Source organism: Pongo pygmaeus, chromosome 20 (genome assembly GCF_028885625.2).
Source record: "Pongo pygmaeus isolate AG05252 chromosome 20, NHGRI_mPonPyg2-v2.0_pri, whole genome shotgun sequence".
NCBI lineage: Eukaryota > Metazoa > Chordata > Mammalia > Primates > Hominidae > Pongo > Pongo pygmaeus.
The window spans coordinates 1800082-1815859 of record NC_072393.2 but is presented as its reverse complement, the minus strand read 5'-3'; the positions used below and the strand labels follow the sequence as shown (position 1 = coordinate 1815859).

At 63.5% G+C, this 15778-nt stretch overlaps 1 protein-coding gene across 9 annotated transcripts; it reads left to right on the top strand.

Annotated features, from left to right (window-relative positions):
- Nucleotides 1-465: 465 nt before the first annotated feature.
- Nucleotides 466-14212, top strand: MKNK2 (MAPK interacting serine/threonine kinase 2). Of its 9 annotated transcripts, none has more exons than XM_063658653.1 (14): nucleotides 466-620; nucleotides 769-915; nucleotides 5013-5100; nucleotides 5236-5337; nucleotides 5421-5518; nucleotides 8118-8197; nucleotides 8486-8559; nucleotides 8801-8905; nucleotides 9009-9064; nucleotides 9149-9244; nucleotides 9637-9831; nucleotides 10491-10655; nucleotides 11515-11558; nucleotides 13856-14212. In XM_063658653.1, exons 2-14 carry the CDS (start codon nucleotides 865-867, stop codon nucleotides 13944-13946), a joined length of 1245 nt encoding a protein of 414 aa, XP_063514723.1. In that variant the 5' UTR covers nucleotides 466-620; nucleotides 769-864; the 3' UTR covers nucleotides 13947-14212. The 9 variants fall into 9 exon arrangements, with proteins under 9 accessions (XP_063514723.1, XP_054321423.1, XP_063514722.1 ...); XM_054465448.2 differs by having other exon boundaries at nucleotides 11835-14212; XM_063658650.1 differs by lacking the exons at nucleotides 466-620; nucleotides 769-915 and adding an exon at nucleotides 2037-2249 and having other exon boundaries at nucleotides 11835-14212.
- Nucleotides 14213-15778: the final 1566 nt, after the last annotated feature.

Sequence of the window (15778 nt, the reverse complement as noted above, 5' to 3'; positions counted from 1 at the left end):
AGGGGGACTGCTGGAGCCAGCACTGGAGAACCGCCAAGAGGGAGCCATGGCAGGTTCTAGAGCGAGGGCATGACCCAAGGGAGTCGGGGTATCCTAGGCCTGGGTTGACAGGCCGAGGGAGTTGCCCTGTGTGGGGCCAGGCGGTAGGACTCGGCCCAGTGCCTCGCAGGTCCCACGAGCCCCGCCAGCCTCAGGCGGCAAAAACAGGCCAGCTTCGGGCCGCGCTGCAGGGCCGCTGCCTAGGTTCCGCACCAAGACCCCGTGCGCCGCACTGCGCAGGCGTGCGCTAGCCGTTTCGGACACGCCCCCTTCGCCGGAGCGCGCAGCCGCACTGGATTCCCGGAGAGAGCCCTCTTCTGGCTCCGCCCACGTCGTGCGCAGGGGGTGAGGCCGGGCGGAGCCTGCGTCGGGGGCGGGGCCAGAGGAGGTCCGGGCCTATAAAGGTGGCGGCGGCGGCGACGCGCCCGGCTCCTCTCAGCGGCGGCGGCCCAGGTAGAGGGGTCCGCGCTGGCGGCGGCGGCGGCGGCGCTGTTCCCCGCGCGGTCCGCGGAGCGGGGTCCGGGCTGCGCGACGTGGGGCGGCGGCGGCGGCACTGCGGCCCCGGCCCAAGCCCGACCCCGGTGAGTGCGAACCCCAGGGCGGCCCCGAGGACCCCGACCTGGTAGCGGGAAACGGGCCCCGCGGAGCCCTCGCCGCCCCCGCCCGGTCCGCGCTCCTGGCAGGCTGGGCTCCGCTCACCGCCCTCCCTTTGTCTGCTCCCGCCCGTAGGGTCCCCTCCTCGGCCGCCCCCCGCCCGGCCGCCCGCCCTCGGGCCGCCCCCCGGGCCCTCGGTCCCCTCCCCCGCTGGCGGGGCCCGGACAGAAGATGGTGCAGAAGAAACCGGCCGAACTTCAGGGTTTCCACCGTTCGTTCAAGGTGAGGCCCGGGGTCGGTTTGGGGGCGCTCCGGGCTGGACCACCGGAATGGCCGGCGTCGGGGGCGCGGGGCCCGCCCCTAAGATCGGCTCCCGGGGCTCGTGCCTGGCCCCCGCCCTACACCCGGGGCTGCCCGGGCCGGCCGTGCGGTGAAGCGGGGTCGGTGTGCGAGGATGGGGGTTCAGCAGGCCACAGTCCTCTCCCCGGCCGTGGCCGCCGGCTCCTCCCTCCAGGACCCCCAAGTGAGGCTGGGAGCAGGAGCCCCCTCCCGGTCAGGGCACCAGGCTGTGTGTCCCCTGCAAGCCCCCGCCGGGTATGTTCTGGGGGGTCAGCGGGCTGCAGTCCTGTCCCAGTCGCTGCATGTGGCTTATGGGGGGTGTCCCCTGCAAGCTCCAGTTGGTTGTGCCCTGGTGGGGAGGGGTCAGCGGGCCACAGCCCCATTCTCACCTCCATGTGGCTTCTGGGGACTTTCTTTCAGAATCCCCAGGCCGGGCTGGTCAGGTGCACCCACCCCCAGGGGGCCTGTGCCGTGGGGGTGGGGATGGGATGTCCCCTCAGCCCTGCACTTCGCAGACACCCCAGGCTCAAGTACTGTTTCCTGTCGGAGCGGGAAGTTTCTGCGCAGCCCGGGCGGTGACTGCTGTTGAGAGCTGGTTTCAGATGAGCAAATCTAGGGGGGAAGGGGAGGATAGGTGCTGGGCAGGGGCCCTGCAGGACCTGGCCCAGGGGACGCAGTGATGTCAGCCGGCCCGCCCCACCCCTCAGGCCGGGGTTATGTAATCGCTTCACTGGGCTTCCTTGGGCAGGGACCTGTTGCCCGGTAGGGAAGGCAGGACTGGAGAGAGGGAGAGGGAGAGAGTGAGTGTATGTGTGTGTGTGTGTGTGTGTGTGTGTGTGTCTGTGTCTTGTGTGTACACACAGGCGGTGCTCCAGGGTGGCAGGAGCAAGGAGAGACTGGGAAGAATTCCCAGGTCTGTCCAGCCAGCGCCCCAGGGCACCACTCCACCCCTGCCACCCCTGCCCAGTTTTCCCCTAGGGCAGCAGGCCTGGCACCATCAGAGTGTCAGGGGCTGGGCGGGAAAGAGGAGGACCTGACAGTGGTCTTTTCCCTCCTGGGGCCAGGTGTGACCTGATACAGGATCAGTGCATGGGGCCAGCCAGGCAGCCAAAGCACACTTGAACTTTCTAGATGGTTCCAGCCGCCTCCTGCCAAGGCCTGCTGACTCGAGTCCCACGGCCAGACCTAGAACAGTGGGACCAGGACCGCCCACACTGCCCAGGACCGTGGGCTGGCCTCTGTGCATGGCCAGGGCAGCCTGGCTGGGAGCTGGGAAGGTGGGCATCTCGGTGGAGGAGGGCCTGGCAGGCAGTCCTGGCTGTGAGGTGTTCCTCCAGGTGGCCGGGACCGGTTGCTCTAGGAATCTCCCCCCACAGCCCCCACCATGCACGGCTGCTCCCTGGACTGGGGCCACCTCTCCTGAAATACCCTCCTTGCCTCCAGCAGGCAGCAGCCCAGCAGGGAGGCACGTCTGTGGGCGCCTTGGGTTTCTTTTCATTCGCAGATGGGAAAGTGAGGCTCCGAGACCGCAGGCGTGTGTTGCCTGGGGCTCCCCTGTAGACGGGCGAGGAGGCCACGGAGTCTCATGGTGGCTGGCCCCTCCGCCGTGGTGGCTGCGGCCGTCCATCTGTAGCTTTGCTGAGTTGGAGGCTGTGGCTGGCACAGGGGAACGGTGGCCAGACAAGGCCAGGGGCTCACGCTGGGCTCTGTGGCCCCTTAGGTCATTTCACTCTCGTGAGCTCCCACGAGTTGGGGGCAGCTGCCTCCCGTCTCAACCCTGACAGACCCCAGGGCGAGGTCACTAGGCCAAGGTCAGACAGCAGGTGAACGCCAGTCTGGCCTTAGACCCTGGTCACCCGCCTTGTGGTGGCTGCTCCGGGGCCACCAGGGGCCTCTGGACAGGAGCCTTATGGGAATGCTGACTCCCCATGGGGGCTAGTTGGAGCCCCCCCTTCCTTCCCTCCTCCCCCAGCGGCCTCCTGGTAGCTATCTGGCTGAGCCAGGATGGGTGGGGATGCAGGAGGGCAGCTTGGCTCCCAGCCCCTCCCAGACTCTGCCCTCTGGCCTCCACCCACCTCCTGGCCTCGGGTCTCCCACGGGCTCCACTGGAGTCTCACTTCTGCTGAACAACCCTCTTGTTAGAGCCACACTCAGGTTGTCTGGGGCCCAGAGAGGGGCACTGACTTGGCCCAGAGCACCCAGCATCCTCAGTGGGACTGGGACCCCCGCCACCTCTGTGGGCCCCTCCCGTCTGGTTCACCCGGACAGGTGAGGCTGAGTGAGAGCTCAGTGGTACAAGGAACCTGACCGGGCCTTGGTTCCCCAGCTTCAAAGGCCCGGCCCCTCGTAAAGGGCCGGCAGTCCCCGCGCTGGGCCATTTCCTCTGTGGAAACGTACATGTGTATGCCACCACCTTCCACGGAGGCTGGGCAAAGCCTACTCTAATCTGCACTGTTCTTGCTCCCTGGTCAGGGTGTTGCTCCCATGGTCCTGGGGCTGGGTCATTTTTTGCCTGCCCAGTGCAACAGGCCTGGATTTGAATCCTGGCCGCCAGGGCCCAAGGCAGGTTCCTTAGCCAGGTACCAGGGCCTGCCAGGGGCTCCCTCCAGGGATGTCTGGCACTGAAATGGGAGAGTGCAGGATGTGGTCTGGGCAGGGCCTGGCACTCACGCCTGTGGGTGCCTCTCCCGTGAGCCCCCAGGACCAGTACAGCACTGTGTATACTGACTCGGTACCTGGTAGCTGTGGGGTTAGGGGGCTGGAAGCAGATGAGCCTCTGGTGGGTGGCGGGGGCTTAGATGCACAGAGCTGGCGGGGGGAAAGGTGTGCCGGGCAGCTGCGGGACACGGGCGGAGGAGTGCAGGTGCCTGGGCTTGGATAGGGGCAGAAGGCAGGGGTGATGGAGGCAGAGCCCCCACCTTCAGCAGGCCCCAGAGCACCAGGCACTGAATTCTCACCCCGCCAGCCCCAGGCACTGAGCGAAAGGGAGGGGGGCAGCTTAGGGGAAGGAGAGGTGGTGGTGTGCCATCTTAGATGGGGGAAACTGAGGCCCAGGGAGGACTCAGCTGCCCTGAGATAGCCCAGGACACCGTGGGAAAGCAGGCACAGCCACCAGGCTGGCAGCCCGCCCGGTGACTCACCTCCCTTCCACTGCCCCGCTGCCTTTGATCCCCACGACCCGCCCCAGAGGTCAGCTGTCCCCGTTCTGTGGACAAGCAGACGGAGGTGCAAGACACGGCTTGGGCCCCACGGTGACTCAACCCTGGCATCAGAGGCAGGGTTCCCGAGAGCCAGCTGCTTGTGTCTGTCCCCTCCCCGCAATGCACCCCTTTCCCAGAGGCCCCCAGGGCTCTGTGGGTGGGAGGAGGTCTACCCCACGTCCCTGTGGAGGTTGCGGCCCATCTTTCTCTGGGGTGGGGCCGTCCTGGGCACTGCAGGGTGCTGAGCAGCATTCCTGCCCCAACCTACTCCATGCCAGGAGCTCCCCCAACCAGTCACAACCACGGATGTCCCCAGACATGGCCCAGTGTCTCCTGGGGGACAGAATCACCCCCTGGGCTGGCAAATTCCATGGACCCCCCAAGAGACTCTACATCCCCTGATCTTGCCTTGCTGAGGTGCTAGGAGGCCTCACACCTTCCACATGTGGCCCACACCTGTGATCCCAGCACTTTGGGAGGCTGAGGCAGGAGGATCGCTTGAGGCCAGGGGTTCAAGACCAGCCTGGGTAACGTAGCAAGACTTTATCTCTACAAAACATAAATTTAAAAAAGAGAGAAATCCACACACACACTGAGTGTGGGGCAGCGAGGAGGTGAATCCCAGGAGCTGGGGGTCCCCTGGTTTATGCTGCCTGCCCCGTTGGGAGTTGATCCTGGTGGGAGTTGATTCTGGTGTGTGAGCGGGGACGAGTTGATTTTTCCGTAATGCTCAGCACAGGGCTTGTCAGCCTGGACGCTGTGGCACTGGGGCGGGATAGGTCTCCCTGCTGCGTGGGGAGGGATGGGGCCTGAGTGCCTCTCATCTCCTCTCCCCTGCAGGGGCAGAACCCCTTCGAGCTGGCCTTCCCCCTAGACCAGCCCGACCACGGAGACTCTGACTTTGGCCTGCAGTGCTCAGCCCGCCCTGGTGAGGGGCCCGAGGGGGAGGAGGGCACAGGGCAGCCGCTGTCGCCGCCATGGCAGTGGCCAACCCCTGCAGGGGGGTGGGGGCTGGCCGGCCAGGGCCGTGTCCTGAGCCCCCTGGGCGTGCCTCCTGGAACAGACATGCCTGCCAGCCAGCCCATTGACATCCCGGACGCCAAGAAGAGGGGCAAGAAGAAGAAGCGCGGCCGGGCCACCGACAGCTTCTCCGGCAGGTTTGAAGGTGAGCAGGGATGGCGGGCATTGGGGGAGCCGGGAGCGGGGAACAGCTGGGGTCCCTCTCACGCCCGCCCTGCTGCCCGGCAGACGTCTACCAGCTGCAGGAGGATGTGCTGGGGGAGGGCGCTCATGCCCGAGTGCAGACCTGCATCAACCTGATCACCAGCCAGGAGTACGCCGTCAAGGTGGGCCCGCGGCCGCGCCCTGGGGAACCCAGCGCCTTGGGATGGGTGCTGAGCAGGGGTGGAAACAGTGTGTGGCATTCCGGCTCCCCGTCCTACAGCCGGGAAGACCCGTGTCTAAAAGTGGCCACCGGGCCCTGAGTCCAGTCGGAAATGACAGCGGGGGTGGCCCCTCTGGTACCAGGGTGGGGGCTTCAGTCAGAGACACTGTGCCCATTGGGTCCCCTTGGCCATCCCTGCCTCTGAGCTGTCCCTGAGGGTACACGACAGTTTGGTTTCAAGGATCAAAATGCAATGTCATATCCCAGGGCCCAGAGGGGCTCTGCGTTTGGGGAACCTCAGTGCAGGCCCATGAGAGCCCCCTGTGTCACCCTAGCCCGGGGCAGCTGCCGGACCCAGGGTGTGGCTGAAGGGCTGGGAGCAGGAGCCCTGTTGAGGCCCTGGTTGTGACCCTGTGACCTTGCGGGCCGGTTGGATCCTGTGTTCCAAGAAATCTTCCAGGCTTCCCTCGTGACCTGGCATCCGGCTCCCGGGCTGGGTGGGGTCCCGGGAGGGCTGGCTGCCTGGGAAAGAGGGCCAGGTGTGCCCTGGAGAGCAGGGCTCGCCAGGAGCCTGTGGGTCCTGGTGGACGGCCAGGCCAGAGCTTTTCTTTGAGGAGGAGGAGGAAGAAGAGGGGTGGCCAACCTGGGGAGGTTACTGGCCAGGTGCTGGGACCACAGCGGCAACAGGCAGGGACAGACGCAGTACAGATGGTCCCTGCCTCCTGGGAGCCCCCAGGCAGGCCAAGGTGATGGTGCAGGAGCACTAGGCCCCTCCGGAAGCACTTCCGCACAGCAGGCGTCCGTCTGAGCACAGCCCTCTCCTGGTGGCCCAGCCTTGCTTCCTGTCCTTGTTTGACAGATAGGGACACTGAGGCTCGGGGGGTTAGGTAGCCTGACTCATGCTGTGTGGCCTCTGGGGGCTCCTAACTGGTGTCTCAGAGCCACCTCCCTGGTCATCTTGCCACATTGACCCGGTGTGGTCAGTGCTGGTATCTGCAGAGCCTGGGGGACTTCCTGCTGGAGGTGTTGTTGGCCACTGATGTCCGGGAGTTGGTCCGGCCAGGTGGCAGTGGGAGGAGGAGGTGTCCTGGGCGAGTCAGAGAGGCGAATCGCTGGGCCCGTGGGTCTGAGGAGCGTTGTTTCGTTGTATGGGGACTGGGGTGTGGGCCCTCTGCCCTCGGGGTCGTGCTGCGGGAAGCCGCCCTGGGGTCACCTGGTGCTGTGAGGCTGCTGGCTGGATGCAGAGCCCCCATGCTGGGACCTCAGAATAGGCCCCTTCCATGCCAGGAGGGGCTGCGCCCCCTCCCTGAGGCAGCATTGTAGCCAGCCACCCAAGGGACAGGACGAGGTTCAGTTTTATCCAGAACCATCTGCAGTGCCTGCTGGGCACAGCTTTCAGCAGCGGCCTGGGTGGTGGTATTTCAGGACACCCTGGCGTCCAGTTGTTCTCTTGCCCCTCGCTGGGACAGTGTTGTCTGTCAGTATAGACACGGGACTGCAGAGGCAGGAGCCAGGGACCCAAGGGTGGAATGCCACATCCCTACTGCCACCAGGCCATCGCAATGGGCAGGGAACCCTGGGCAGAGTGCTCATGCAGCCAGCCACCCGCCCAGTGAGAGGGGCTAACATGTCCAGCCTGGCAGGAGGGTCCCAGCAGGTGCCAGGGGAAGCTGCAGACACCTCCTCACCCCACCTCTGTGAGTGAAGGTGGCAGGGAGCAGCTGGAGCTGCTGGGGGCAGTAGGGTGGCTTCCTGAGGCTCCGGGGCTCAGGGAGGCTGGATCCACCAGTGGCTGGGACAGCCAACCAGGGCGGGCCCGAAACAGATACTGGCTGAGGCGGCAGGCAAGTGTCTGCCCAGGCTGGCACGGAGCTGGGGAGCAGGACTTGGTGCTGTGGCTACATGTAGGTGGGGCCTGGTGGGCGGGCAGCCAGGTGTCCTGAGGCCTCCCTAGTTCTGTGGGTCACCAGGGACCTGCCTTGTGAGGACAGAGGACTACAGCTGACTGCCTCTGGGTCAGGGAGGGTGGCCGCCCAGGGCAGGGAACCCTGACGTCCTGTGGGGGTGTTGTGCAGACGTCATAGGTCCCAAATACGTCTCTGAGAGCGTCAGGGTCACAGGTGGAAAGCAGCCCCCACTGGCTTTTTTTTTTTTTTTTTTTTTTTTTTGAGATGGAGTCTCACTCTGTCACCAGGCTGCTGGAGTGCAATGGCGCCATCTCAGCTCCCTGCAACCTCCACCTCCCGGGTTCAAGTGATTCTTCTGCCTCAGCCTCACAAGTAGTTGGGATTACAGGCGCGTGCCACCACACCCAGCTAATTTTTGTATTTTCAGTAGAGACAGCGTTTCACCATGTTGGCCAGGATGGTCTCAATCTCCTGACCTCATGATCCACCCGCCTCGGCCTCCCAAAGTGCTGGGATGACAGGCGTGAGCCCTGCTTTCCAGAGTTGCAGGGCGTAAGTGTGGTGAATTCCAGCCGTGGCAGTGGAGTTTCTGGCCCCTTCTCGGCTATGAGCGTCCCACCAACCCAGGTGCTGTGTCCTTTCCGCCTGTTTCAGATCATTGAGAAGCAGCCAGGCCACATTCGGAGCAGGGTTTTCCGGGAGGTGGAGATGCTGTACCAGTGCCAGGGACACAGGTAGGTGAGCCACCCTTGCCACAGCGCTGGCCTGAGCCGTCTTTCACATTACCCCCAGCAAGCGTCTGTAGGGCACCCAGTTTCCCAGGCCCTGCATTCCCCTCCCTGAAGCAGGCTGGCTGACAGCCCCAGGCGGGCAGTGTGAAGCTGGCCTATTGCCCCAGTCCCAGCCTCCGATGGATGGGCCAGCACCAAGAGGGTGGGCCCCTTCTAGGCCGGGCAGCCGGTACCCAGGGGCCTCAGGAAGCCTCAGCTCCTCTCCTGCCCCCACCCCCACCCCCACCCCAGGAACGTTCTAGAGCTGATCGAGTTCTTCGAGGAGGAGGACCGCTTCTACCTGGTGTTTGAGAAGATGCGGGGAGGTACCTGGGGGCTCCAGGCTGTGAGGAGGGAGGGAGCTGGGAGGTATTATGGGATGGGGGCCTAGTGCCACCTGCAGGAGGGGGCTTGTGGGGTGAGTGTCCTGCTCAAATGGTGGCTCGGGTGAGGCCTTTGGGCTGGAGGAAGCTGGTGTGGGGGCTCCCCCACCAAAGTGGAGGTGGGTGCTGGCCTTGAGGGGACTTTGAGGTGACCTGCGTGTTCCCCCTGTCCTGCCCTGCCCAGGCTCCATCCTGAGCCACATCCACAAGCGCCGGCACTTCAACGAGCTGGAGGCCAGCGTGGTGGTGCAGGACGTGGCCAGTGCCTTGGATTTTCTGCATAACAAAGGTGGGTGGTGACCCCGCCCGGAGCCTCCTAGGGCCGCCTGCCAAGGACTCCTGGAAGACCCCCAGCCCCTCACCCCCTCGTGGTTCTGTGGCTTCTCCCCCAGGCATCGCCCACAGGGACCTAAAGCCGGAAAACATCCTCTGTGAGCACCCCAACCAGGTAGGCCAGCTCCGGCAGGGTGGCCCCGCGGGAGGGGTGGGCCGCGTGGGACCCCAGGCTCACGGCCCTTTTGGCCCCTCCCAGGTCTCCCCCGTGAAGATCTGTGACTTCGACCTGGGCAGCGGCATCAAACTCAACGGGGACTGCTCCCCTATCTCCACCCCGGAGCTGCTTACTCCGGTGAGGGCCCGCGGGGAGGGCTGGGGGGCTCGGCCGCCTGCTCTGCGGTTGCATAACCTCGCGGAGCCTGGGCCACCCAGCAGCTCCAGGCCGCGGAGCTCGGGCTTCCGCCTAGCAACAGCCGCTGATTGGTTGGGCGGGGTGACGCGGCGGGGCCTCCAGCAGGCGCCCCTACCGGTCGCTGTTTGGCCGGGTGGGGCGGGGCCGCGGTGGGGGAGGGGCGAGCTCTGCACCTGCTGATTGGGCGGGGCGCGTTCCCGGCAGCCGCTGATAGGTCGGGCTGGGCGGGGCGGGGTCCGAGCCGGCTGGCGCAGGTGACCCGCAGTTACCCGTGCTCGGTTCCCACGTGATGCTGGGAAACCCCGGCTGACGCGCCCCTCCCCCGCCCGCAGTGCGGCTCGGCGGAGTACATGGCCCCGGAGGTGGTAGAGGCTTTCAGCGAGGAGGCCAGCATCTACGACAAGCGCTGCGACCTGTGGAGCCTGGGCGTCATCTTGTACATCCTGCTCAGCGGCTACCCGCCCTTCGTGGGCCGCTGTGGCAGCGACTGCGGCTGGGACCGCGGCGAGGCCTGCCCTGCCTGCCAGGTGCGGCGGCCCGTGCACCCTCCTCTCCTGGGCACCCTCCTCCCCCGGGCCTGCCCTGAACACCCCCTAACCCCAGGGGACCTGCCCTGTGCACTCCCTAAGTCCAGGGGACCTGCCCCCGACCACCCCCTAATCCTCGGGGACCTGCCCTGTGTGCCCTCTAACCCCCGGGGACCTGCCCTGTGTGCTCCCCAGACCCCTGGGGACCTACTCTGTGCTCCCCCTAACCCCTGAGGACTTGCCCGGTGTTCCCTACTTCCCGATGTCATCCACAGGGCAGTGCCGCCCTGTCCTCCAGTTTCCCGAAGGCTTTTCAGGTTTGCCTGCCCAGGGGAAATCCCAGACAGGGTTCAGAGAGCTGAGAGGTGCAGTGAGGCCCCTGGTTTGGGGGGATCAGGCTCAGGCTGCCTGCCCGCGGCTTAAGGCTCAGCATCTGTGGCCTGTGGCCCCTGGAACCAGGTCCCCCAGAGCTGCCTTTTTGTTAAATTCAGCTCCACTTGGGTAGAGCTGACTCTCCTGGTCCGGTCCCAGCCCCTTCCGCCCCAGGCATGCATGGTCTAGGGTCTGGTGGTGGTTGGGGTCCTGATGGAGCCACGTGTCAGTGCACAGTATCCAGGCCTTTGGGCAGGTCTAAGCTCTCCTGTGTCCTGTGTCCGCAGAACATGCTGTTTGAGAGCATCCAGGAGGGCAAGTACGAGTTCCCCGACAAGGACTGGGCCCACATCTCCTGCGCTGCCAAAGACCTCATCTCCAAGCTGCTCGTCCGTGACGCCAAGCAGAGGCTGAGTGCCGCCCAAGTCCTGCAGCACCCCTGGGTTCAGGGGGTGAGTGCCAGCCGCACGGGCGCCAGGGGGAGCATGGGGGGCTGCAGGGTGGCCTCAGAGCGAGCATGGGAAGCCCTGAGGGTGTAGCCTGGACACCCTGAGATGCACTGAGGCCTGAGAGTGCAGGCTCTGCCCTGGGATGAGGGGTGCAGCCAAAATCCCCACCGCCCACGTGTGCACGGTGCCTGCTGGCCAGGCAGGCGGCTCCCAGGAGCAGCTACTCAGAGAACCTTCCTGGAGGGTGGTGGGGACCCACACCCTGCAGCAAGCTGGAGTGAAGCGGGCAGCAAGTCCAGCTCACATAGACCCCAGCCCAGCCTGTCGTCAGTCTCAAGCCCAGGCTCTGCCTCCACCCTTCCCTGTGTGGCCTCCAATCCAGGAGGAGGCGGGTGTTTCTCCTGCCAGAGGTCATCTGAGCCGAGCTGCCACCCCAGGGAGTGAGGATTTACTAAAAATAGAAGCTGGGGTCACTCTGTGTCCCCAGGCGAGGGGCTGGGGGCCTCCAAACTCCTCCCAGAAGCATCCAGAGACCCGTGGGTTAAGAGGGGGGCAGAGGTGGGTTTGGGCTGGGAACAGCTGGGAGAGGTGGGGCTTGGGGCTCTGCCCCCACCCTCACTGGGTCCTGTAACACCAGGCCTCAGCCTGGCCCAGCCTCGGGTTCCCTGGGCAGGGGGACATGGAGCCTCGCCATAGGGACCTCGGGGCGGGCGCTTGGCTCCCGGGGCACCCGGGTGCACTCCTGGACTCCGGTGGGGTCCTGGATGGGATGGGCACGGCATTCCTTGGCCAGACACCCCACCCAGCGCCCCAGGCAGCCCCAGCTGCTCTCCAGCCCTGCCCCCGCCCATTCTCGTTGCAGTGCGCCCCGGAGAACACCTTGCCCACTCCCATGGTCCTGCAGAGGTGAGGCCCACAGGGGTGCTCGGGACCCCTGAGTCCAGGGGGCGGGGTTTCCAGGTTAAGACGCTTGTGAAAGACCCGGAGAGCTGCTTTGGGTCGGGGAGGTAGGCAAGCCTGGTGACTCAGTGGAGCTCCCGGTGGGGCCCTGGCGCTCAGAGGAGCCCCAGGGTGGGGGCTGGGAGGGGCGCATGAAGCCCCTTCCCCCAGGGCCTTCACAGACTCCAGGGGTCCCCTAAGGGGTGCCTCTTGGTGACCACCTACCCCCACGCCGTTTCCCAGGAACAGCTGTGCCAAAGACCTCACGTCTTTCGCGGCCGAGGCCATTGCCGTGAACCGGCAGCTGGCCCAGCACGACGAGGACCTGGCCGAGGAGGAGGCCGCGGGGCAGGGCCAGCCCGTCCTGGTCCGAGCTACCTCACGCTGCCTGCAGCTGTCTCCACCCTCCCAGTCCAAGCTGGCGCAGCGGCGGCAAAGGGCCAGCCTGTCCTCGGCCCCCGTGGTCCTGGTGGGAGACCATGCCTGACCCTCCCATCTCCCCTCTGTACATAGGTTGCCCGTCCCCCAATCAAATCGAAAGGTTTTTTAAGCTATCGCCAGCCGGTGTCCAGCGGGCTGCCCCTCCTCTGGCTGGATTCCCAGGCACTAAGCTCAGCTGAGGGGGATGTTTTATAGAAGGTTTTTGCTTTTGGGTTTTTTTTTCCTGTTTCCACCCCTCCCCGTTATTTTTTCCTTTGGATGGTTAAAAGCAATGCAGACACCCGGGGAGGTGAGCAGAAGGTAGGTGGCTGGGCTTGTCCCCTCCCTGGCCCCCGCCCTGCTCACCTCTACTGTGAAGGTGCCCCCAGGTCATCGGTGCCGCCCGCCATCTGCCCACGTGGCTTGCAGTGACTCAGGAGAGCAGGCCCACAGCGTTTGCCATCTTGCAGAGCTGGGGAGGGGGGCACAGTTCCCTCCCAGCCCTCAGTATTTCAGGGACAGGCTCTTCCCCTCTATTCCTCACCCTGAGAGCACCCCTGGTGGCTTGGTTGGGGAGGGGAGGGGCTGCCTGTCTCCAGAGGGGCCAGGCAGGCAGGTGGCGGGCAGCTCACCCACCCACCCCATGGGATCCCCCAGCCCTTCACCCGCGCCTGCCTTGTCCCCATGATAGTTGACAATCGGGGCTTCCTGCAAGGCCCGTCTGTCTGTCCAGGACTCCTGGTGGCCGGATTCGGCCTCCGATCTTGACCTTAAGCTGCAGCTGACCCCAGGGGCTCACTGCTGCCCCTCCCCACCACACCAGGGCCTGAGACAGCAGGAGCCCCTTCTGGCCCGAAGCCGTTTCCACCGCAGCAGGCAGAGGGGCTGGACAGGCACTGTCAGCCAATGTGGGGGGTCCTGAAGACACCCCCTTGGGGCACCCGAGTGCCCCTTCTCAGGGCTCAGTCTGACCGTAGCCACGTCCTGCCTCGCGCCGCCCCTTGGGCCTGACCTGGAAGCTCCGTCAGCTCCGTCCTTGTCCTTAGAGCTGAGTCCAGACCCCGGGGTCTGGTCGAATCCTCACCCCCAGGGCAGTGTTTTTGGTCTGCCACCTTCAGGAAAACGGCCGCGGCCTCGGCCTCCCTTCAGGCACCCAGGAATGGGGGGGTCTGCTCAGTCCCCCCACCCTCCATGCTCCAACCCCCGGGGGCTGCGGAGCCTGCTGCCCCTCCCCGTGGGTGGGGACGTTCTATGCAATACAGGGTTCCACTTTAGAAGTGCGCGCGGCTGTGCTGCAGGGGCGGCTAGGGTCACCGCCCGCCCTTCCCGGCGCAGCCCCCAAACTCCACAGCTGGGGCAGCCCCTCTGGCTTCTAAATCCAGATTCTTCGTCGTGTTTAGTTTTTTAGTTTTTTTTTTTTTTTTTTTAAGGAAAAAAAACATCGGTGGACTTTGCTTCCCTGTTCTTGAAGAATACTTGAATGTCGGGGGGGCCTGGGGGTGGGGGCCTCAGAGACCATCTGCCTGGCCCTGCTGCCCCTCCTGAATCTCGTACGATGGTCACAGTCCGGTGGCCGTGGGGGTGCTCTGCCTTCCCTGATCCCCACTGCCCATATCTGTGGACTGCCCCTTCCAAAGACCCCTGGGGGGTGGGGCGGGCCGCCCACCCCTTTCCCCCATCACGTCTCGCCCGTCAGTGATTCCGTGTTTTGTAACGGGGGATTCTCTGCCTTTTTGTATCAAAGAACAAGCAAACGGACCCCCACCTGCTGCAGGCGCCCACAGCCATCGGGTCTCGAAAGCTGAGCGGCTAGCAGCTTTTTTTTTTTTTTTTTTTTCCTGAAGGTGGGACAGTCACTTCTTCCTCCCTCCCCACCCCTGTCGCATCCATTTGCGACCTGGAGGACTGGTCAGAACCGTTACTGTGAATGAGTGAAGATCCTGGAGGACCCTGGGCCCCAGGCCAGCTCCCAGCACTGGGGGACGGTGAACAGCCATGTGTTAACGTTAACGATGTTTTTAAAAGACAAAAAAAAAAAAACCTCAAAAGTTTTTTTAAAGTGGGGGAAAAACATCCAAGCACTTTAATTCCATTGTACCAGGTGAACTGACGGAGCTCAGAAGTTTTCCTTTACACCAACTGTCAATGCTGGAATTTTGTATTCTGTTTTGTAAAGATTTAATAAAAGTCAAAAAACCTGCTGCGTGTGCCTGAGTTCTAGTTTTCTGTCACCGCATAAGGAGCCATCCACAACCAACTGGTGCAAAACCATGTTGCTGCTGGTGATGCTGTGAGTTAGGAGTTTTGAGGGGGTGCGCTCCTGTGGGGTCTGTCTCTGCTCCAGGATGCCTGGATGCACTGCTGGGAAGACAGGCAAAAAGCTGAGCTCGGCTGGGAGCGGTGGCTCACGCCTGTAATTACCCAGCACTTTGGGAGGCAGAGAAGGGCAGATCACGAGGTCAGCAGTTCTAGACCAGCCTAATGAACAGGGTGAAACCCCGTCTCTACTAAAAATACAAAAATTAGCCGGGCATGATGGTGCACACCTGTAATCCCAGCTACTCAGGAGGCTGAGGCAGGAGAATCGCTTGAACCCGGGAAGCAGAGGTTGCAATGAGCCAAGATCGCACCACTGCACTCCAGCCTGGGGACAGAGCGAGAGTCCATCTCAAAAAAAAAGCTGAGCTCTTCATACACAGGTGGCCTCATTCCTGCGAGCTGGGGTGACTCCAATGCAGGGCTCAGCTGCTTTTTTTTTTTTTTTTTTTTTTGAAACAGAGTCTTGCTCTGTTGCCCAGGCTGGAATGCAGTGGTGCGATCTTGGCTCACTGCTGCAACCTATGCCTCCCGGGTTCAAGAGAGTCTGCCTCGGCTTCCTGAGTAGCTGGGATTACAGGCATGTGCCACCACGCCTGGCTAATTTTTGTATTTTTAGTAGAGATGGGGTTTCACCATATTAGCCAGGCTGGTCTCGAACTCCTGACCTTGTGATCTGCTCACCTCAGCCTCCCAAAGTGCTGGGATTACAGGTGTTAGCCACTGCGCCCCCCCCCCTTTTTTTTAAATATCAGCCGGATGCAGTGGCTCATGCCTGTAATCTCAGCACTTTGGGAGGCCAAGGCAGGTAGATCATTTGAGGTCTGGCCAACATGATGAAATCCCGCCTCTACTGAAAATACAAAAATTAGCCCGGTGTGGTGCAACATACCTGTAATCCCAGCTACTCCGGAGGCTGAGACACAAGAATTGCTTGAACCTGGGAGGCGGAGGCTGCAGTGAGCCGAGATGATGCCACTGCACTCCAGTCTGGGCGATGAGCAAGACTGTCTCAAAAAAAACAAAACAGGCCTGGTGCGGTGGCTCACGCCTGTAATCCCAGCACTTTGGGAGGCCAAGGCAGGAGGATCATGAGGTCAGGAGATCGAGACCATCCTGGCTAACACGGTGAAACCCCGTCTCTACTAAAAACACAAAAAAAAAATTAGCCGGGTGCGGTGTCGGGCACCTGTAGTCCCAGCTACTCGGGAGGCTGAGGCAGGCGAATGGAGTGAACCTGGGAGGCAGAGCTTGCAGTGAGCCGAGATCACGCCACTGCACTCTAGCCTGGGCAACAGAGCGAGACGCCGTCTCAAAAAAAAAAAACCCAGGCATGGTGGTGCACACCTATAGTCCCAGCTGCACGGGCGGCCGAAGCGGTTGGACAACTTGAACCCAAGGAGGTAGAGGCTGCAGTGAGCCGTGATCATGCCACTGACTCTAGGCTGGGT